This window comes from Siniperca chuatsi, linkage group LG3 (assembly GCF_020085105.1).
Source record: "Siniperca chuatsi isolate FFG_IHB_CAS linkage group LG3, ASM2008510v1, whole genome shotgun sequence".
In the NCBI taxonomy this organism is placed as follows: Eukaryota; Metazoa; Chordata; class Actinopteri; order Centrarchiformes; family Sinipercidae; genus Siniperca; species Siniperca chuatsi.
Window position 1 is genome coordinate 7,684,348 of NC_058044.1, and position 22,214 is coordinate 7,706,561.

A 22,214-nucleotide genomic window follows, 5' to 3' on the forward strand; every position below is an offset into this window, starting at 1 on the left:
AGAGCGCACAAATTAGCTGGCACGTACTCATGACTTGACTTGAAGTTAATGATGTGAAATGTTATAACTGAAGTGTATTCGTGTTTTACTGCTGAACAATATGTGTTTATTGAAAGGTTCCGGCTTTCAGGAGCGTTTGTGATGAAAATAACCTCAAGCTGCTTCTTTAAGATAAAACAAGCAGAGACGCCGCTGGTAGGCTTTCCCACCCCGTCTCTCCCCCTTCTCTCTGTCTCTCTGTCGCTCTCTCCGTCCCTCCCTCCCTCCTCTCTCTCTTTGGGACCCAAACTTGTTTCAGGAAAAAGCGCCTGAACATATTTTTTCTCTCGCTGCGCTGGAAGAAACAGGACAGCCGCGTCCGTGCCAAGGAGAAGGCGTAGACTTCCTCCAAACATTTCCTCCGCCATCTCCGCTTTCGAGACTTGTGGAATCTTTGTAACGAGAGGACTTTTTCTTCCACCACCTGGTTGTTTCTTTCTCTGCTATAAAAACAACAGAGAGGATTCCTGCATCTGAACTTTTGCAGACATGGACTGGGGCACAGATCTTTGGGTAAGTTTGACAGCTGACACAGAAGAAGCGGAGCCCTTTGGGAGAAGTCGTTACAAAAAAATCAAAAAACCCTTCAACATCTAGTAGGCTGTCCTGCTATTGTTTTCGACGACACAATACGTGCACGGGACTCTTGTTTTTCCACGGTAGGGCCTGGGTTAAGTAATCTTGAGAGAACAGCAGGAGTCTTTCTATAAAGCCTGCAGCCAGAGGATTTCGCAACCCCTGCTGCATACCTTATCATAAGCCGAGGGTGAAGAAGAGAGGTTTATTACTCTTTCTGGCCACCTTATCTACACACTGTAGGCTAAAGGTGTACTCCACCACCGTTTTCTGTCTCACTCCACCTTCATGCATGCTTGAGCCTGAGCTTTGCTTTGTGACAACACTTCTGAGGAAGTGTCGAGGTTTCTGTTGAAGGCTCATTTGTTTGATTTGTCACTGCATCTGGTCAGTGTCTCTCTCAGCTGTGAATTACAGTGACAGTCATCAGGTCAGACAACCTCCTCATCACTCACACACACACACACACACCAGTGCCCTCTGTAGAGTCAGTGAGCATTAAAAGTGAACGTGGCCATGGCTGCAAGTAAATATTATTTTCATTTTGATTAGTTTCCTGATTGATCAAATGTAAGAAATTAATAAAAAAAAGTACAAAATTAGACAAGATTATGCCTTCAAATTCCTTGTTTTTGTCTGACCAGCAGTCCAAAACCCAAAGACATCCTGTTTACTACCTAATACGACCACAGATAAGCAGGAAATCCTCACATTTGAGAAGCTTAAGCAAGAGAATGTTTGGCATTTTTTCTTGAGAAACGATTAGTCAGTTGTTAAAATAGTTCCTGATTAATTTTCTGACATTGGCTAATCACTAATAGACCAATTATTTCAGCTCTACACTGACAGACCAGTGTGGAAGATGACTTGCATGTTATGTATAGTGTGTGTTTTGGCTCAAACAAAATATCCTGACTTGAACTGTTTATGATCGTTGGTTTAAGGGTTGGCGATGAAGACCAAACACGACTAATTTCCCCAAATCCTGCTGTGATTGAGGTTAGCGTCTGAGTACGTGCCTCTGAGATTATTCCACAGTTCAACACAGACTGGGTGAGGCTGTTGTGGTGTGTTTGATGGGATCTGATAAACAGTGGCGTAATCAGACTTTATTGTGGGAAAACAAAAACATATCATAGCTAGAGCTGAACATATTGGTCAATTAATCGATTAGTCAGAAAATAAATCAGAAACTAGTGCTGTAACTAACAATTATTTTTATTATCAAGTTAATTAATACTCCAGATTATTTTCTTGATTATTTGACTAATTGTTTGGTCTATAAAATGCCAGAAAGGCCAGTCGCACTCTCCCAAAGCCCAAGGTGATGTGTGTGTATATATATATATATATATATATAATATTGCTTCAGTCCAAAACCTGAAGATTTTCAGTTTATTATCACATTGGACAAAGAAAAGCAGGAAATGCTCACACTGGAGAAACTGGAACCAAGTGAATTGTTGGCATTTTTGCTTGATAAATGACTCCAACAATTAATTGATCAAATCAAAAGAGTTGCTTGATTTTATGTCGATTTACTAATCGATTCATCATTTAATCGTTTCAGCTATATAAGCTACTGTTTTGCTAATCAATTAATCTGTAAGTAATTTATTTTTCAAGCATAAATGTCAAACATTACCTACTTCCAGCTCAAATGTGCTGCTTTTCTTTGTCTTTTCATAAACTGAATATCTTTGGGTTTAGGACTGCTGATCAGACAAAACAAGCAATTTGAAGACGTCTCCTTGGGCTTTAGGAAATTGTGGTTGGCATTTTTAACAATTTTCTGACATTTTATAAACCAAATGATTGTTTGATTTATGGAGAAAATAATCTGCACATTAATCAGTCATGAGAATAATTGTTAGTTACCCTAAACTGACCGTTTCGTGAGCCCAACCAGGCCGACCATCCAAAACAGGGTCTCCCTCCTCACTAGATGCTCATGAGGAGAACTCAAATCTTTATGTTATTAGAGATATCAGCTGTCACCTGATAAAATCAATGTCTACATATATCTACACACATACAGAAGATCATTTAATATACTGAAAAGTAAAGGGAAACATGCTCTGATTTAACCCCATTATCATACCGTTTCCCCCCTTTGTAGCTTTAAGGTTGAATAAACCCATCTCATTCCACACTGTCTTACTGTATATGTTGTAACTCAGCCTGTTCCACCTTCTCTTCACTGAAGCTATATGATATTACACTGAGTGAAAGATTAAACTACAAGACTTTTCAGAAGTTTTCATGGCTGCACCATATCAAATGAAAATATTCTAGATGTCTTCTGTATCAGTTTAGACACATTTCCCCAAAAGTCTGCCGGACATATTTGGTGTCTTTGAAAACTTTGGGATGTCCAGTTCGGTGGGTTTGCAGCAGCTCTTTGTAAGTTTAAATGTAAGTAAGTGGAGATTTATGCATCACTAAATTAAAATGGGTTGAGCCACGCAAACTAATTCTTATGTAGAGATTAGTTGTTACAAAATATTTACACCCACTAGCTGCCAGGTAAAGCTGTTGTGTACTTAGCTGAACCATCTGGCAAAGCTAACGTTAGCTTGCTAATATATGACCAGTTTAGAGTAAAGAGTGAAATAAATAATATGGAATATGGTCCACACATCTGACCTGACACTTGATCAAAAAGCAGTTTAACAATGATGTAATCTGGGAAGATTTTAATTTACATTTAATATATAACATACCCCAAGTTACAAAAAGTTACGCCAATAAGGTTTTGCTAAACGACCTAACGAGTAGCTTTAGTAAGTCTTTCCAGCTATTGGGACATTTCATAAGTCCCAGTTTAGTAAATCAGTTTGAAACTAGCCAGTAATTACTAAGAATTTAGGAAGGACTTTACACACAGTTTAGTACAGATTTATGAATAGCTGGTGTAACCCAGACCAGCTTTGGTTCTAAGTTCAAACTTTATGCATCACAAACTAGTTCTAATGTAGAGATTAGTTGTTAAATATTTGTAACAGTTGCATATCTAACTGACAAAACTAACGTTAGCTTGCTAATATGTAACATGTTGATAGTGATGTATACTGGTAAGACTTTAAATTACATTTCACAAAAATAACACAACATACCCCAAGTTACAAAACATTATGCTTGGAGCATTTTGTGATTAGCAGATTCGTTTTAAACTGCATGAATACAACTAACTCTGAAAGACACATTTATCTATGCATAAAGTAATACCTACATTTACAAAGCATTGGCAGCTAAGATTAACATATCGTTTGTTTTGGAAGTTATGCTAAAGGTTGTGAGTGACTTGCTGTTTGCATAGTTGATTGCTTTCATACAGATGTTTCCTAGCAACCAATTTACACATTACTAAAGTCTTGATAGTGCTAAATCACTAGTTTGAAACTATCTAAAGTTACTAAGAACTTTACATAGTATTAGTGATGGATTTACGGATAGCTGGTGCAACCTGATCCTTTTGTTTTGTAGCTTTCATTATGATTGAGGTGAGCTAGAGTCTAAGATCAGCCTGGATCAGGAAACGCTGTTGCTGTGCTTCGTCACAGTAAGGGGTGGGACTAGTCCGACTGGTTCCAGGGTTTGGAGAGGCCCCTGGGACCGTCAGTCACAGGGCGGAGGTTCACACTGAGCTAATGATTATCTCATTCCTGAACCTTCTCTGTCTCATTATCAGTATTTCCTCCTCTCACACAAACATGCAGACGTACTACAGTAAAGTGATGGGGCTCAGAAACATTAGTGGTAAATGCAGGAACATATCTCGAAGATTCTTCACAAGCTCTTTAATCTCTTCATCGCAGTTTGTTTCTCGTCCATCTGATTACCTCGATCACTCTCCTTCCTGGTGCAGGTTTTTCTATTTCGCCTATTTCACTTCATTGTCCTCTGATGTTTTCTAATTCTGTTCCTTCCTCCTTCTCTGCTTCCTCCCAGCCCTCTCGTATCCAGGACATTGCTAACTGTGTTATTGTATGATCTCCATTTAGCTTCCCACTCCTCTGAGAACTCAATATCTATGTCTCTGGCTCCAAAAGACCCTGCAGCCTCTCTCTCTCTACACACACACACACACACACACACACACACACACACACACACACAAACTACAAGGTGGAGTCTTTCTTTGTATTTCACAAGAGACACAACAACAGAACCACCCTGTTGCTTTGTGTGTCCAGATTCTCATGTGTCCATGTAATCACACCATTCAGTTTTGTGGTCACATTCGTCTTCAGTCAGTGCATTACTCTATGTCATGACACTGTGTAGACACTGTGACTCTGCCAGCGGGGGCAGAGTGGACCAATGTTACCTGTCCAACAGGTTTGTGTGTAGGTGGCTGTTTTTTTTGAAGGCATGGATGTGTGTAAAGAGAGACAGGAATGTTGATGGGAGAGTTTGCTTTTATTCTCAACTACACCTTTTGTACATTTTGTGTGTGATAAAGGGAGGATACTATGTGTGTGTGTGTGTGGAGGATCATGTTTCCATTTGTGGCAAATTTACGGCCGGATGAAATGTGATGCAAATGCAAGCAATCCAATTATAGCTTAGTAGTATAGCGCTTAGTCGATCTACAGAAAATTAATCAGCAACTATTTTAAAAATGGGTTAATCATTTTTAAAAATGGCAGAATTTCACTGGTTCCAGCTTCACAAATGTGACATGTCACAGGTTTATTTGATCAAAGTATCCATCTTTATCTCAATAGTTTGCTATGGCCTCTTATTCTCTGTCACTCACTTCAGTAGTAGACACTGCAGTGAAGGAAAATCACATATGGTGGAAGCAGAAACATCTATGCATCTTTATTGCCAAATATACAGTTTACAAAAAGAAAGTAGTGAGATTGACCTTACACAAACCCAGGAATTTCAACAAAAGTTGAATAATTGTTCAAAAAGTGTTCAATAATTTCTAGGCAGTGCCTGTCCGAAGTAAGGCTGCAGCTAAAGATCATTTTTATTATCGATTAATCTACAGATTACTGTCTTGATTAATCGGTTGGTCAATAAAATGTCAGAAAATGGTGAAAAACGCCTATTCACAATATGCTGCAAACCCAAGGTGATTTCTCCAAATTGCTAATTTTGTCTGAGAAACAGTCCAGAACCAGTTTAGTTTCACGTAAGACAAAGAAAAGCCACAAATACTGACATTATAGAACTACAACGTCAGCTATAGAACTAGAGAATGTTTGGCATTTTTGAAAAAATTACTTAAATGATTAATCAAAACAGTTGCAGATTCATTTTCTGTCAATCGGCTAATTGATTAATCAACTAAGCATTTCAGCTCTAGTTTGAATCCAATGATCCACTGACATCAGCAGACTCTTATGTTCCCTGGTGATTCTCTGCCAGGCTGAACTGCAGCCAGCTTCACTTCTCACTTGTTTCTCTCTTTGCTTTCAGTCTGGTTCAGTAGATGAGACACATGATAACTTATACTGAGGTCATGTGACTGACTTGGCCAGTCGAGAACGTTACACTGCTTGGTCTCATTGTGTTGTGTGTTTATGGTCAATGTCCCGTTACATTGTCCAAATTTGGACTGTGCACAAAAATGACTGCAAGTCCTACACTGATATAACCACCCTTCGTAGTCATTGTTTCATTTCAGTGAAAGCGTTGGAGTAAAGAGCCAAAACAAAAGAGGTGACACAAAAAATGTGTCACTATCCAAAAATATTTAGACTGCACTGTGTCAGAGTGTGTTGGGGGTTTGCTGTGACACATATCAAGCCCGAGGGGTTGCTCAACAGATGCCTCCAGTTGTTTGTGTGCATATACATGTATGAAAACGTGTTGCTCTATGCTGTTCCTCTCTTAGGACCAGTATGATCACATCGACAAGCACACGCTGTCAGGCCTCGACCTGGTGGAGCGTTACATAAAGTTTGTGAAGGAACGGACGGAGATAGAACAGAACTACGCCAAGCAACTCAGGTGTGCCTTAGGTTTTTGTGAGCTTGTTTCTGAATGTTTATTTACATTTACACGATCGGGATCTTAAATGTATTTTGTGTCTTCATGTATGCGTGTGTGTAATAGAGACTCACACGGCTTCTTTTACACTGTCTAACAGGAATCTAACAAAGAAATATGCCAAACGAGGAAGCAAGGAAGAGCAAGACTGCAAGTGAGAAAAACATAAAATGTCCTGTTTCCATTATGTTTCCCTCTCCTCACTTATTTTGCATACATATAAATTACAATTGACTGTTCGCTAAACTCCCTTTTTAAAGTTAGTGTTGCTGTAAGCCTGTCAAGCTTTCCATTCTTGCGCGGCACATATGCAACTCCATCTCCAGTTGACTTTTCAAATGTTTTGCACTGACTCGTTTTAAAATAGGAATCCTGTAAAAGGGTCTTAAATATGCACAATGGATACATAATACAGAATGCATAAAGCTACATGTCCCAGGCAAAAAAATCAGCATCCTAACCAGCTGATGATCCATAGAGAAGACACGGAAACAAAGGAGCAGCATCAGTGCAGTGTAGAGCTAGTTAATCCAAGTATTATAGTACAGTATTGTAAGTAAATATGTAATTTATTCGTTCTGAAATAATGCTTGGATGGTTTGGATGCTTACTGTGGAAAAACATAGCTTACTTGGACAAGCCACACAGAGACTTTCAAAAAGTATGCTTCACTTATAAAAGAGAAAAGAATGAGGAAAAAAGAGAATGAGGAACAACTGATGAGTTCGGAAAATGTAACGCTATCTTTTTCTGAGGTTTAAACTTTCCCAAACAAAAAAAGAGCAGGACAGAGCCACCACAGTTCCTCTAAATTCTCATATAGTAGCATCTTGGCTCCCACAGAGCGGATGTTCCAGGTCTGAAAAGGTATTTTTCTAAATAAACCTTTAACCTGACCAAATAATGTTGTTAACCTGAAAATAACGCTAGGTTACTACTGTAGTTAGTTAGTTAGTAAGCTAGTTAGCCGGACATGCTAACGTTTGCTTGACAGGCCTGTCATGTTACGGTTGCTAAGCTGTGATTGGACAATTTCTGTTTGGGGAAGGGGTTTAGTGAACGGTCAATTAAATGCTGATTGCTCCAGCTAGATGAATTTCCAAATTGTCTCTCCTCCTTGCTGCAGATTCAGCAATCACGCATCATTACAGGAGATCCTGAACGAGCTGAATGATTACGCCGGCCAACGGGAGCTCATCGCTGAAAACATGATGACCGGCATCTGTGTCGAACTCACCAAGTACATTCAGGATCTCAAACAGGAACGCAAAACAGTGAGAGAGGGAGGAAGAACACACGAGGGAGGGAGAGAGGAAGGGAGGGAGAGAAGGGAAGAAAGAAGGAACAGGGAAGTTTGGCAGATTGCAGGTTGATGTAGTACGCTGTGTCGTCATCTTAAACCTCTTCCTTCCCCAGTACCTGTCTGATGCCAAGAAGGCCCAGCAGAATTTAGAGAGCAGCTTTAAACAACTAGAAAGTGTGAGTCACGCGTTGTTGTTGTTGTTGTTGGATCACATGATTGTTTGTTTGCCTAAAATTATGGGGAAAAAATCTCACTTGCCTTGTGGTATCTCTCGTCATGCAGATAGTTTTTGTGGTAAAGCTTAATTTGACAGGTCCGTCGTTTCCTGTAATTTCCCAACAATTTCTTGAAAGTTTCCTCGAACAAACTGTTTAATTTAGTATTAATTAGAGGGGAAATACAGCCAAAGTTCTTAGACCTTTATTTTTGTTTTGTTTAGCTAGTTTTGTTGAGCAAAATATGTGTTTGACTGAGGAATTTCCTTGAAAGGAAACTCAAGTAAATATTTATTCATCATGTTGAATTGTATGTTTGACTGTATCATCATCATCAACATGTTCAGCGGACCTGCTGCGCACGGACTACAAGCTTCTTAAATTAAGCTAGTTTAAGTATTTGGAATGAATTAACTAGAGTGTGAGAATCAAACACTCTCTATTTTACCTATAGTTTGTACCAATTCACATGGTTCTCTCCAAGAAACTTTCAGAAAATTATTAGAAATTTGCAAATGAAGCGTTACCATTTTTTTTTAAATTTCCTCAGGTTTAGAAATATCTGTCTCTGAGATTTCTGCATCCTCCTCCAGTCCAAAGAGGTGAATGGAATTTTGTTTGTGGTACTGAAAAAAATACTTTTAACAAATAGAACAGCAACATATTTTCTTTCTTTCTTTGCTAGAAAGTAGTTCTAGTGAAAGCTGTTCACATAGCGGTCTGTGGATTATCCACAGTAATGCAGGGACATTGGAAACACATGTTGCTGCTGAATATTTTAAATATATCACTTTCTAATAGGGCACCCTTTCTTAAATGTTTATAAGTTATAACTAATTACTTTACTATTGGTTAATTAATCATTTAATGCTGTTTTATAGATCAGTTATAAGCCATTAATTGGAACAACTTTTGGGTTGCCAGGTTGTGAAAAATCTCTCTGGTCTAGTGTCTCACTTTCTAATAAGCCATCGAGTGTGCTGTTATAAATGTTTACAAGTCCTTAACTTAAAGTAAGTTAACAATAAAGGGTTTTACAACAATCCATCAAGTCTTAATAAGTTGTTACTAAATGGATTTCAGTCCAGGTGCTTTGCAGCACATTTCTGAAAGGTCAGAGGTCAAACAGTCCAGTGAAGTGGTCGACATGATGAACTTAAGAGCTAAAATGACAAAACAGGTGTCCTGTTGGAGGAAGATAAAGATTTTTTAACCCAGAAAGTGTTCTTATGAGTGGCTTAGTCTAAAAATTATGAAAAGGTTATCTAAAAATTATAATTAATAATATTTATTAACCATTAATGAAGTCATTAATTACAATTTATAAATCCTTTGTAAAGGGTTTAATAAGTTTATGAACAATAAAATAGTTTTGTAATGTTTTAATGCTTTGAGCACCACAAACCGAATTCCATTCACCTCCATTTTTCTGGGATTGGCAGAAGAAATCTCTAAGACGGATATTTCAAAGCCAGACCAAATTAAACTAATCTGTCTGCGTTACTAGATACCACCAGAGGTAAGTGAGTAAATATATTTGTTAAATGTAACTTGTGTTAACTGATACTTTAACATACAGTAACATAATGTGTATTATCTGGTGGACAGTCCCTTGGCAGTTTTACTACCTCCAGTGGGACTGAATTCCCTAACTTTTGCATTGTTAATACTACTAAAGCTCTATTCATTAAACTGTATTAAAGTGTGTGTGTGTGTGTGTGTGTGTGTGTGTGTGTGTGTGTGTGTGTGTGTGTGTGTACATGCCCTGCAGACTAAGAAGCGTTTTGCCAAGGAGTGGGCGGAGGCTGAAAAAGCCACACAACAAGCCGAGAAAACAGAGAGCGACCTCAATGCCACCAGAATCGATGTCGAGAAAGTAAACAGACACGTTGGCATCTACAACTGAGCACTGATTTTTTTTTTTTAACCTTTTGGTTTTTAAAAAAAATCCTTGAACTGTCCTTGTCTGTCTCCCTCTGTGGCTGCTTTCACTTCCTTGTGACTCCTGTCCCTGTCTCCACTTCCTCCCTGAATCTGTTCTTGCATTTCTCCCACTTCTTTGCATTTTGTTTTGCATCTCTTAATTTCTCCCTCTTCCTGTTATCTTCCCCTTCCGTTCCCTTCTGTCATTCCACCTATCGTTCGCTCTGCAGGCCAAGCAGCATGCCCATGCCCGCACGCACACAGCGGAGGAGTGCAGGAGCGACTATGCAGCACAGCTCCAGAAATACAACAAGGAACAAAACTTCTTCTACTACTCAGAGATACCGCAGATCTTCAATGTGAGACAAAGACACACATAAACACACACATCCACAATGCAGTACAACTGGGCAGAGCTCACACACCTGCTTAAGTGACATAATAGAAACCAAACACACCCTTGTATTGTCTTTCATAATGTAATCCTTCTCCAGTATTTCCATATGCATTCGAATGAACAAAGTATGAACACAGACAGTGTGAATATAATATGAAATTTAAGGAGGCAGTTGTATGTTTGTGTGCCGAACAGAAAATGCAGGACATGGATGAGCGGAGGATTCGGCGGCTGGCGGAGGGATACTGCCAGTTTTCAGACATCGAGAAGAAGGTGCTGCCCATCATCTCCAAGTGTCTAGAGGGAATCTCTGCAGCAGGGAGGAAAATCAATGAGAAACAGGTAAATGTTACATGTTTGTTAGACTATGCACGTGTCTATGTATGTTGTGTACAGTATATGGTTATTTTGTTGTATTCTGTTTGCCCACATGATTAAAATAAGGGACTGTCTTTCTGTCTGTCTGTCGAGTGTTGTATCTAAGACACCTCTGATCTCATTGTTGTGAAACTTGGATGCTGGTCCATGTTCTGGTGTTTAAAGGATAGTTGGGACATTTTGTCAGTTAAATATGAAGCTACAGCCAGCAGACAGTTAGCCTAGCTTAGCACAAAGACTGGAAGCAGGGGGAAACAGCTAGCCTGGCTATGTCCAAAGGTAACATCCACACCTCTAAAGCTCACTAATTAACATGTTCTATTGTTTAATCTGTACAAAAAGTGAGGTTTTACAGGGGGGTTGTGTGCAGGATTATTTCTTGACTGGGCGTGGTGATTTCCTATTCTGTTATCTTTGGACAGAGGCATAGTTGAAGGAAATTGTGTTATTTAAATAATCAATGCATAACCTAGATGTGTTTATTTTAATCAAAGCAAACATATTACTTGCATAACCTATGTGTGTTAAGTTTAATCATAAGAAAATATGAAGCGCAAATGATCAGAAAGTAAGTATAGTCGAGCACACAAACATTGAAAAGAGAAAGGCCACTCTGCCCTGAACATGCCAGAAGACTCACATAGCCAGGGTTGTTTTTGTGAGAAAGAGGATGAGATACCAGAAGTTTCCCTTTTAGTAGGGGCAAGTTTCGGTAGACAGGTGTTCTGCTTAGCAGCGGCGTAGTGACACGATCCATGTCTCAACATCGTACCAATGAGAAAGTTCCATGTTTGAGTGATTGAATTATTGACCAACCAGAAACATCACATCCCATCAGGAGGAACTTAGTATGAAAGGTTTAAAAATTGATGCCGGGAGTTGTTGTCCTGCATTCTGAATCAGACCCTTCGTATTCCAGATTTGTACTTTATGCAAAAGAATAAACTACTTTGTACTAAATGAAGTAGAGAGTTTTGTTCTTCTGCATCTCTGTGTATGGTTCCCACGAACCTGATAGTGGTTATTTATTTAAAGTTATTGAAGGCTGAACTAAATGATCAAAATAACCACAACGCCAGGCTAGTCTAGTCTTTATGCTAAGCCAAGTAAACATCTGCTGGCTGTAGCTTAATTTTCACCATACACTCGTTAGAGTGGTATCAATCTGAGGTCCATGTTTACTTGCTTGCAGTCTTCTTCTTCTTCTTCTCTGTCTTTGCTGGCACATAATTTCTTGCCGTGTTACTGCCACCTGTAGATCAGTGGAATAGTGTGAAACAGATGGCAGGAATGCGTGCATGTGGGTGCTCATGCGCATGCACAAGATAAACTTAAAGGGGATCAGAATTTGTAAAGTCATACTGCAAAACTGTTTAGTTTGAGTTTTATAGAACTTGCATGTTTGCATTTTGTACCAGTTTTTGTAAATTTTATACCTTTTTTCATGTTGCATAGAGTATGTTGTCTCATTAAAAAAAAAATAACATTACACACACTGACTTATTGGAAGCTCTAAAATCAATAGAAATTAAATAATAGAAATCCCTGTAATAAGTTTCTTTTTCTATGTCCACAAGTTTACTAGGTTTACTTAAGCAATCCAATACAACACTCCTGTAATAAAACCTACCTTTGTCAAAACCTATTGCTGACACTGTGTCTGAGAGGTGTTGATTTATCTCTACGATAATTTTTAACACAGGGGTTGGTGTAATGGCTTTTTTCCATATATGTAAATGAGGTTAATTTCCAGTGAAGTTTACTGTTTGTCTCCCTGCAGGACTCGATGCTGTTCATAGAGCAGCACAAGTCTGGTTTTGAGCGACCTGGAGATGTGGAGTTTGAAGACTATACCCAAGGAATCAAATCAGCAACCTCTGACTCCAGCCTCAACCCACCCAAAGTGCGTGCCAAGCTCTGGCCTTTCACCAAGAAGCACAAGGTGAATTTGCACTCTGTTCACATTATATTTGCTTGTCTTTGAGTTTGCATAAAAACTACAGCATCTCATGGACAAGATAGTCACTGCCTCTCCCCTCTCTGCTTCGCCTTCATTTGACAACCTGAAAATCCTCTCTGTCCTGTTTTTCAAATGCGGTTTAAATAATCCGGGCTAACAAGTTGTTATCGGGCTAAAATTTCATTCTAATCCACATTATTTGATTAACAGGGTTAATTTATTGGTCTTTCTTGAAACACTGTGTTTCAAGTTGTTGTTTTGAAATAATGGCAACTTGAGTAGAGACTGGAAACAATAATGAACAGTGAGCTCCCATATAATTAAGTTCTGATCAGAGAGTGCTTCACAGTTTTAATTTGAAGCTTTAAACATATTCTAATTGTGAAATCAAACCCTGCAAAAATTCAAAACCGGAGATAAAATTGTTTGATGTGAGTTCAGTAATGAATTTGATTTTAATTAATTTGATTTCATATAATTTATGAACTTACTCCAATTTTGCAGTTTATTGCATTTAGTGTTTAAGTCAGCGCACTTAATAGATGCTCCGAAAAAAAGATTTATTTTGTACGGAACTGCAACATTTCAACATTACATCCTCATTAGTTGTATTTGATTGCATCCTATTGGTTGATATATAACTGATATCTCAGAGTTTAGTGTTGTAAATATTGTAAATAATTTGATGCGTACATGTTGATGTAACTGATGATATGTTACATGGTGAGTATTACCTGATGTAGAGGTAACGTCGTGACATTGTACTCAATAAATCTTTTTTGAGAACATCTATTCAATCTGCAGGTGGCCTTTTTTCTTAATATTGTTATATAATATTGGGATGTGCCACCACCATCAATACAGCAAGTTTCCAACTTAATGCCATGATTAAGCGCCGTATTTTTTGTTTCCATCGTTCTGATAAAACTTTTAGTTTAGTTCATATCTTTTTGTTCATAGTATCCCAAACAAATGTAGATTGGTTCTTTTTTAAATGCACATCATTTTGCTATATATTTTATCATGTATAGGTAAAGGTAACTCTTAGGTGTTAAAATTTAATTGTGATAATTACACCAGAAGATTGTGATGGTTTATTAAAATGTAAGGTTGGCCTTATTGTATATTTTTCTTATTGTCAACAAATCCCATGAAAAGACCAAAACCAACAAAGCAATAGTCCATCTCTCAATACTTTACAGTTAAACTTTAGAGTGAAGTTCATCTTTAAAAACAGGTCACAAATGTAAAGTTTCATTTTCAGACTCAGACAGACAGACTCAGTAATTTTATAAAACAGCTGGGCACTGTAGTTTTTAATAAATGTCACCTGTTGGGGACTATTTTCAGCCATAGATTAGTACAAGTGATTTATTTGTGGCACCAGTCCAGGACAGTGTATGAGGGATTGCTTCAAAATAAACTACAGTGTCCATGTTCATCGCAAGAAAGAAACATGTCACCCAGTGCAACAGTGTGTTGTTAATAGTTTTTGGGCAACAATAGAGGAATAAGATATATCAGGCTTTGTTAGTAGGATCAATTGATTGTTGGTTTCGGTCCTTTAATGGGATTTGTTGACATAATTTTTTTTTTATTGTACCAGACTAATCCTTTAATATTTGACGTGTTTTTATTTCAAATAATAATTACAGCAACATTTCTCAATACACTTCTAAGAAAAGGTGTCATGTTACAGCTAACTGTGGATGAACCTGTACTTTTGCAGGTTTGAGAACTTGTTGCGGATACGACATTTTAAGACACCTTTAAAGAACTTAAAATCAACAGTCATATCCATAAAAAGAACAGCAACCAGCTCTCTTCTTATATTGCGTAGTGTAAAATGACGCTCACATGGTCTCATAACAATGCTTTAAAAAACACACACACACACGTGAAACTCAGCACACATTCCACTCATGTCTTACCCCACCACCCTGTTGGCCTCAGGGGCCAATTATAATTCCTGTCTGCTGCACAGACTTGCCCCAAAAACACCCCTTGCTCTCTTTTTAACTCTTTGTCTACTTTATTACAAAAAGCTCTGCATCTGTTTGACTCCCCTCTCATCTTCTCTTCTTTTCCTCTCGCTACCAGTGTAATTTTCTCCCTTCTTTGCTCCACTTCTTCTACTCCCTGTCCCTCCACCTTTTTTCCCCCCTCTTCAGTTTGCCCCTCCATCTTTTTCTCCCCCATCTCCTTTCCCACCAGGCAGCCACCCCCTTTCCCTCCCCCTCTCCAAGCTGCAGAACTCCCCTTTGTCTCTCTGTCTGAGAGAGTTTAATCGCTCTGTCAAACCCAGGATTTCCACCTTAAAGATATTACACAAGCAGCACTCGGTGAGTGACGACATCTGCTCAGGTCCAATCCCCATGTCATGTTCTGAAAACGTCTCCTCCCTCATGTATTTGTCACTTTGATATTATTCATCTAAATAAGCTGTTATACCTGGACATTCCTACTTTATCCATGTGCTTATGTAAAAACAGTTACTATGCTTATTATTGTAAAAGTGTGATTCCCATGTGGTGTGTTTGTCTGTCTCATACTGAGTGTCTGTCACTCTCTGTCTAGATATCGCAAGCTGAAAAGCACATGGTAACACATATTATTGTTATATAGAGGGTGGACTTAAAAGGTGCTTAAAAACAGTATTCTGGTGCTGGATTCTTTTCAAGGGGAAATACTATTATACTAAGGAGTAACTCCACACTGGATCATGCTGCACTCACCTCTTTGGATAAAAAGGTACAAAGCCCCGGTCACACCAGAAAGTTGCACGCTAAAATTCATTCACGCTAGTACTAGTCAAACCTGCTCTCTCCAGGGTTCTTTGCATCGTCTCTGCACTGTGACATTTTGTTACAGTGCAAGCAAGGTTATTTCACTGGGTGCAAATACTCTTTAATTTACACAATGAAATACATTTTTCTCATGGCACAGGGTAGTACATTTCTGTTCAGGTTAAAATTATTCACTTTCTCTCTAAACTAAATACCAGAGAACCAAGTCTTTATTCTGTTAGCCATACTGATATATAACTTTAAATTATCTCTGCTGAGAACAAAAAAGCAAGTCTGATTTTGAAAATGCACACGATGTCTAATATATATTTCATTATACAGCAGAGCCATGACCATCCAAACAAGAAAATAACCCCACAATGTCATCATGGGTAGTACTTATTATTACCTTTGTAGCGTAGACTTAAAGGGTCAGTTCACCCAAATTACAAAAATACGTAAGAAGTAAGTAAGAAAATATTTCCTACTTACCTCCAGTGGTATCTAGCAAAGCAAATGGTTTGGTTTTTTAGATATCTGTCTCTGAAATTTCTGTTTCAGGCTTTTAACCAAACCAAGATATTTTAGCAGATTAAAGGTCACAGGAGAAAGAGTCATACTTGTTGTTTCTGTGTATGAGTTGTTCACACAGTACGGACCAGTCCAAAACACTGCACAGGTGAAATTCAGTTACAAGGTTCTGAACAGCCATGCTCCTCAACCTCTCAGTCTCTGTTTTCCCATTATTACTGTCATACCTTGAAAAGTGTCTGTTTCCTTCTCACAGAATAATTATGTGGCTCTGTATTGTTAGGTTTCTCTGACTATCATGCTGCATTAACCTGTCTGTCTGTGTGTAGACTCTCATTAGCAGTGGGAAAGAGAGGAGTGACATCTGGTGGTGAGCATTGATAAGGTTGTGTATACATGATGCTAAGGACAATAACTGTGTGTGTGTGTGTGTGTGTGTGTGTGTGTGTGTGTGTGTGTGTGTGTGTGTGTGTGTGTGTGTAGCCGACAGCTGCAGAAGATTTCTCTCACCTTCCTCCGGAGCAGAGGAAGAAGAGGCTGCAGGCGAAGATTGATGATATCACCAAAGAGCTGCACAAGGCGCAGGACCAAAGGTGACAAAATCACCAACAGCATCGCAGGCGTGTCCAAAGCCTGAAAACAGACCTAATCATTTTTTGAGTATTTAAGTATCACAAAATACTACTGAGTATTGGTTTGAATTCATGGAGTTCACTGTGATCATCTGAAGTTGTTTGCGGCAGCATAGATTGGACCTTATGTGGTGGTGTCCCTCATTTGACCTCATTAGCCCTAATTTGTCCAAAAATACATTCTTTCGGGATATGTTTTTGGTCTGTTAGGAGCCATTTTAATACTTTCATTGGTGGACACCCAATTAGTTCAGAGTAGAAGAATACAGGCATTGTTGCAGTTTCAAGCTTTCGGATTTACTTTAAAACAATCATCAGGAGCAGGTGGAAGTGTAAAGAAACAACCTCTATCTCCTACTGCAAGCTAGAAACTGCAACAATTCCTCTGTCCTTTTTGAAGCAGCTCTACTCTTATATGTTTTAAATATCAGTAGATCTCCTGGTTAATTAGTTCAGCCTGAATTATTTGTAAATTTTGAGGACTGCATAGGTGAGAAATTTAGATTTTCCTGTCCCAGAGGGTGATTTGTTTTCACAGCCAGTACAACATAGAAACATACAAATATACAGACAATACATAAAATATTCATGTCTACATTCATTGTTAGGTGTCCGCACACAACAGCACAGAAACAATCTTAAAAGCCCCTGAAGTGTTTCTCTATAACGTGGAATATCCATGACTAAATGAGCAGCAACCAAAGTATGGGGAAAAAATCCCTATTGTTTAACACTGAGCTAATCTGCTTCATCGGGACTGTGTGGTTTGATCAGATTTGATTGTGGTCTGGCAACATAAGCAAACAACCACATAACCGTAATAAACTTTGATTGGTGTACAGAAGTACGGGACAAAACCTTTTTCCAACTGAGCCTGTCCACATCAAACCAGTGAAAAGAGCACAGATAAAACCACAGACACAAACGTCTCTCATGTGAAATAAAAGCAGTTTCAACAGAAGGCAGAAAATTGTGTTAATATAGGACTCCATCAGAAACTGATTGAGAAAATTGGTTTTCAAGGCTTAAATAATATATTCCCACAATGGGGGAAAAAAGCCTTTTTAGCTATTGTTATAGCCTTCATAGTATTTCTTTTGTATTTCCTTTGTGTGTGACAAGCCTCCGATGCACATACATTTTTTTTAATAAATTCAATCAGTCAATTCTGTCACAGCTGTTCTCAGGCTTTCTCAGGCGACAGTCATGTCAAAATGTTAGCTGGCTTCAGAATTGACATACGTTTACTACATGGCCAGAGTTATCCACATACTTAATGTACTTGTGGTCTGGGGCTATTTTTCATGGTTTGGACTTGGGCCCGTAGTTGCAATTAAGGGACATTATGAGCGTAAGCAGCATACAGTGACATTTTGGACTGAATTGTGTCCTTCTAATTTGGTGGCAACAGTTTGGGGAAGACCCTTTCCTGTTTCAACATGACAATACTCCTGTGCACAAAGCCAGGTCCATAAAGAAATTGTTTTCCCAGTTTGCTGTGGAAGAACTTGACTGGTCCACACAGAGCCCTAACCTCAACCACATCCAACACCTTTGTTGTTGTAACTGCGAGCCAAGTTTTTTCTCCCATCATCAGTGCCCAACATCACTAATATCATATACAGTAGTACGGCATGTCCCTTCAGCAAGTCTCCCAAAACTCCAAAACTTCTCCTGTCCTTATCAGCAGTGCTGCACAGGAGAGAAACTTCCTTAATGAGTGCTCACATTTCCAAAACAATAACACTTTCCTACCCCCATCTGACCTCAGTGACGCACTGGAGAAGATGAAGGGTGTGTATGAGCAGAATCCACAGATGGGTGACCCCTCCAGTCTGGAGCCTCAGATCACAGAAACTGCCCAGAACTTTGGCCGCCTGAGGGGGGAGCTTGCTAAATATGAGGTTATACACACGCTAATATTGTTTGCATGACAGATCAGATTACAATATTTGTGCATTTGTGCAAGTCTTAACATCTATTGTTGGTTCATTACAGACGTGGCTGTCAGAAGCAGTGGGAGGAGAAGAATCTTCCAACACCTTGAACAATAATACTCAACATTGGTAAGACCTGTGTTTGAAGGAGTAGTTTGACATTTTGTGAAATACCGTCATAGCCGGTTTGCTTAAGTTAGCATAAAGAGTGGAATCCCTTCAGACCGCTACGACCTGCACGGCGAGGGTGACCAACGAGGGTAGCAGAGCTAGCAGTACCACTAGCGAGCTAATCTGTAAGCATGTTTACTGCTGGTTGGTCACTACTGGCTGTGCAAGCTATTACAATGTCATTAATGGACCACACTGACTGACGTTGTTTTTATTACAAAATTATACAATGGATACATTTCAGTGGGAACTGATTATTGACAATTACAATTAGTTGTCTTTTTACTACAATGGAATTGAACTGTTTCCTCTTCATTATCTTCTGCATTCTGACATTGTGAACTGTAATTAAAGGATCCTTAAATGTGGTTTTCAAAATATAATCAATTAGAAGTTATTTTTGCATGATTGTTTATAATGGATATAATGCAATATTTGGAGTCATTCGCTTTTACATTAGAGGTGAAAGAATAATGAAATGCAGCAGGTTGATTAGCAAGCTTTAGAGCGTTTTCCCAATTTGCTGAGTTTATGGACAGATGTGTTATTTTGTCTCTCCTCCTCCTCCTCCTCCTCCTCCTCCACCTTCTCACAGTGCAAGTAGATAAGCTAGCAAGGCTACTGAAAACTAGCCTACTGACATCTTCGACTGTCTTTGTCAGTCATGTGACTGCTGCTGGATGTAGCTTCATTTTTATTGTACCAAATATGAGAGTCTTATTAGTTAGTCTTCTTATCTAACTTTCAGCAAGAAAGCGAATAAATGTAATTCCCAAAATGTCAAACTTTTTCTTAAATTTGAATGTGTATATTGCAGAATACACTGAGGAAATGACTTGTTTTCTTGGATGTGTATTTCCAGTGTTCCAGCAGCTGACCAGTCTCATAACATCTACACAGAGTTTGAAGATGAGTTTGATGACATAGAAAGTCCTGTGGGCCAGTGCACGGCTCTGTACACCTTTGAAGGTAAATTGTCATATTCACACTCAACTTGTTCATAAATGGATCTCATTTTAGCCTTTTATACGTGTCTTACTTGTGCGTGTTTGTGTGCAGGCAACAGTGAGGGCACCATTTCCATTACGGAGGGAGAGCTGTTAAGTATAATGGAGGAGGATAAAGGAGATGGATGGATGAGAGTCCTTAGAGCCAGTGGAGAAGAGGGCTATATACCTTCATCCTATGTCAAACTTGGCCCGTAACACACAAACACACACACACACACACACTCAGAGCTTGTGATGGAAAGTTAAGAGCCAAAGGTGAATACAAAGTCATCCATGATAATTGGAGCTGCTCTCTACATCTTTTATCTCAGCCAGTGACGTGTATAGTGAGATGAATATGAGAGATTATAAAGCTTGTTATCAAGGCAGATTGCGATATCATACACTCTCTGTCTCTGCTTGCTGCGGCAGGAGAGGCTGTCTCTAAACGCAGACTGTCAGTCCTGTCTGATCTTTATAGATTTCAACTCTTTTAAAAACCAAACTTTTGAATGTATACCTGAACTTTTTGTCACAATGTTAAGTGACAACTCAAGTAACATATTCAGCATCATAGTAGCCTTATGCTACATTTCTTTTATGTCGATATAGACTTTCCCACTGCCATTTCTAATAACCTGCTGAACTTTTCCTTTTGGTAACACCAGCCCTTTGCTAAAACCTCTTTCCTGACAGGATAATGTGAGTTGTTTTTTTTGTTATCATAGTGATGTTATGTTGTATGACTTATAACTGGATGAAAACCACTACTCTATAGGGAGTGCACAAAACATGAGATCTCTCAATGGACTATCACATTTTTTTATGTCTATCTTAAAACAGTAGTCAGGTGCCCACATGAACATTGAAACAGGTTTTGCTTGCTGTAGTCATTCTTCCTGTTCATACTGGCCCTGAAGAGATCCCTTCCTAATGTGCTTCTAATGTAAGTGATGGTTGACAAAATCCACAGTCCTCGTTCTGGGTAAAAATGCTTTTCAAAGTTTTTCTGAAGCTAATATGAGGCTTCAGCAGTCTGAGTTAGACTCATCAAGTGGGTATTTTCCAAAGTTTCAGTGTTTTTAATACAAAATTAACTTAACTTTGGAAGATTCCCTCTTGATATGAGTAACTCAGTCTGGAGCCTCCTATTAGCAGAAAAACTTTGGAATATATTTTTACACAGAAGAAGGGCTGTGGATAACCTATCCTTTTAACTCCATATGATATATTACAGTTTCTCTGCTCAAGCGAAATTTGCAAGGAAACTTGCTTTGCAATGTTTTTGTGACTTTAAGACATGGTGGGGAAGAACCACAGGAAAAGCACAATGGCAGTAATGATCAAAGTTCAACGTAAAGTAAAAACACAGCATATACCATTCCTGGCAGAAATACTTGGTGAACTGCTTGTGTTTGAGGTTGCAGCTTCAGAGATCATCACATTGCACGGACATCATAAAACTTAAAAATATGTGCAACTTAAAAGTGGATAACAAGCAATTATTAAGTACTTGTCTTTGCTTTTGAAATCCAACTTTGCACAAAAGTGGCAGAGCTGTAGCAATTCTGGTCATCAATTGGTTCTTCTTTTATGGTTTTTAGGTTTCTAATATATGTATACTGGTTTTACATGGTTTAACCATCTGTTTTTAATATTTTGAGCCTCAAGACCTCTGAATCTCACTCTGCTGCTTAAGCACTTTTAAAATCTGATAGGAGTGTTTAAAGATCTACTCCATGTTTTAAGACATAAAAAGACTCTTGCTGTAAATAATAATTCCACAAAAAAAGTCATTTAACTAGTCAAAAATTCTTAAAATTACATCTACTCCTTCTCCTGCAATGGAAAATCCAGAATCTATGAATATGCAAATATTATTCATTTCAAAACTTTAACTGCTGGACACAATATGCCTCTTGAGGTTTGAAGTTTTCACATCACACTTGTGTAATTGGACAATGGTTTGTACATGTCTTAAACTCAGATTTAAAGTGAGCGTAGAGATCTTTTCCTCTTTCAGCAGACACATTTTAAAACAGCCTCTAGTCTCAAACTCTGCACATACATCATTCTGCACATTAAAGCTCAAACATCCAAGAGAAGTAACAATAACTAGAACACATTCCTGTTGACACATTCCAATCTCACTCTCATTGAGCCACATAACGTTTCCTCATCTCTTTGTCTACCACTTTGTCCTGCACTATTAGATATTAACATTTAAGGGGTATTATTATTGTATGTATGTAAGTAAATGTATTTACATGTATCATTTGAGTCATAAAGTGAAAAGAAAAAACATTTCTTGCCTTTTTTGTTTTTTTACAGTATCATTTATGAGAAACATTACAAGTAAAAACTACCAACA

The 22,214-nt window shown here is 38.5% G+C and overlaps 1 protein-coding gene across 2 annotated transcripts; it reads left to right on the top strand.

Annotated features, from left to right (window-relative positions):
- The first annotated feature begins 227 nt into the window (after positions 1–227).
- Positions 228–22,147, top strand: LOC122870812 (cdc42-interacting protein 4 homolog). 2 transcript variants are annotated; one of them, XM_044185231.1, is made up of 14 exons: positions 231–552; positions 6,467–6,582; positions 6,722–6,775; positions 7,748–7,895; positions 8,038–8,100; positions 9,911–10,015; positions 10,293–10,421; positions 10,655–10,801; positions 12,618–12,779; positions 16,598–16,707; positions 18,518–18,650; positions 18,745–18,812; positions 19,717–19,823; positions 19,914–22,147. In XM_044185231.1, exons 1-14 carry the CDS (start codon positions 529–531, stop codon positions 20,057–20,059), a joined length of 1,512 nt encoding a protein of 503 aa, XP_044041166.1. In that variant the 5' UTR covers positions 231–528; the 3' UTR covers positions 20,060–22,147. The 2 variants fall into 2 exon arrangements, with proteins under 2 accessions (XP_044041168.1, XP_044041166.1); XM_044185233.1 differs by lacking the exon at positions 8,038–8,100 and having other exon boundaries at positions 228–552.
- The last annotated feature ends 67 nt before the right edge of the window (positions 22,148–22,214 follow it).

Bases quoted from the DNA above. Each gene is read 5' to 3' on its own strand.
- LOC122870812 (XM_044185231.1), top strand. From the start codon at position 529: ATGGACTGGGGCACAGATCTTTGG. The intron at 18,813-19,716 runs GTAAGACCTGTG...GTGTATTTCCAG, and splicing joins AACAATAATACTCAACATTG to TGTTCCAGCAGCTGACCAGT. The intron at 19,824-19,913 runs GTAAATTGTCAT...GTTTGTGTGCAG, and splicing joins GGCTCTGTACACCTTTGAAG to GCAACAGTGAGGGCACCATT.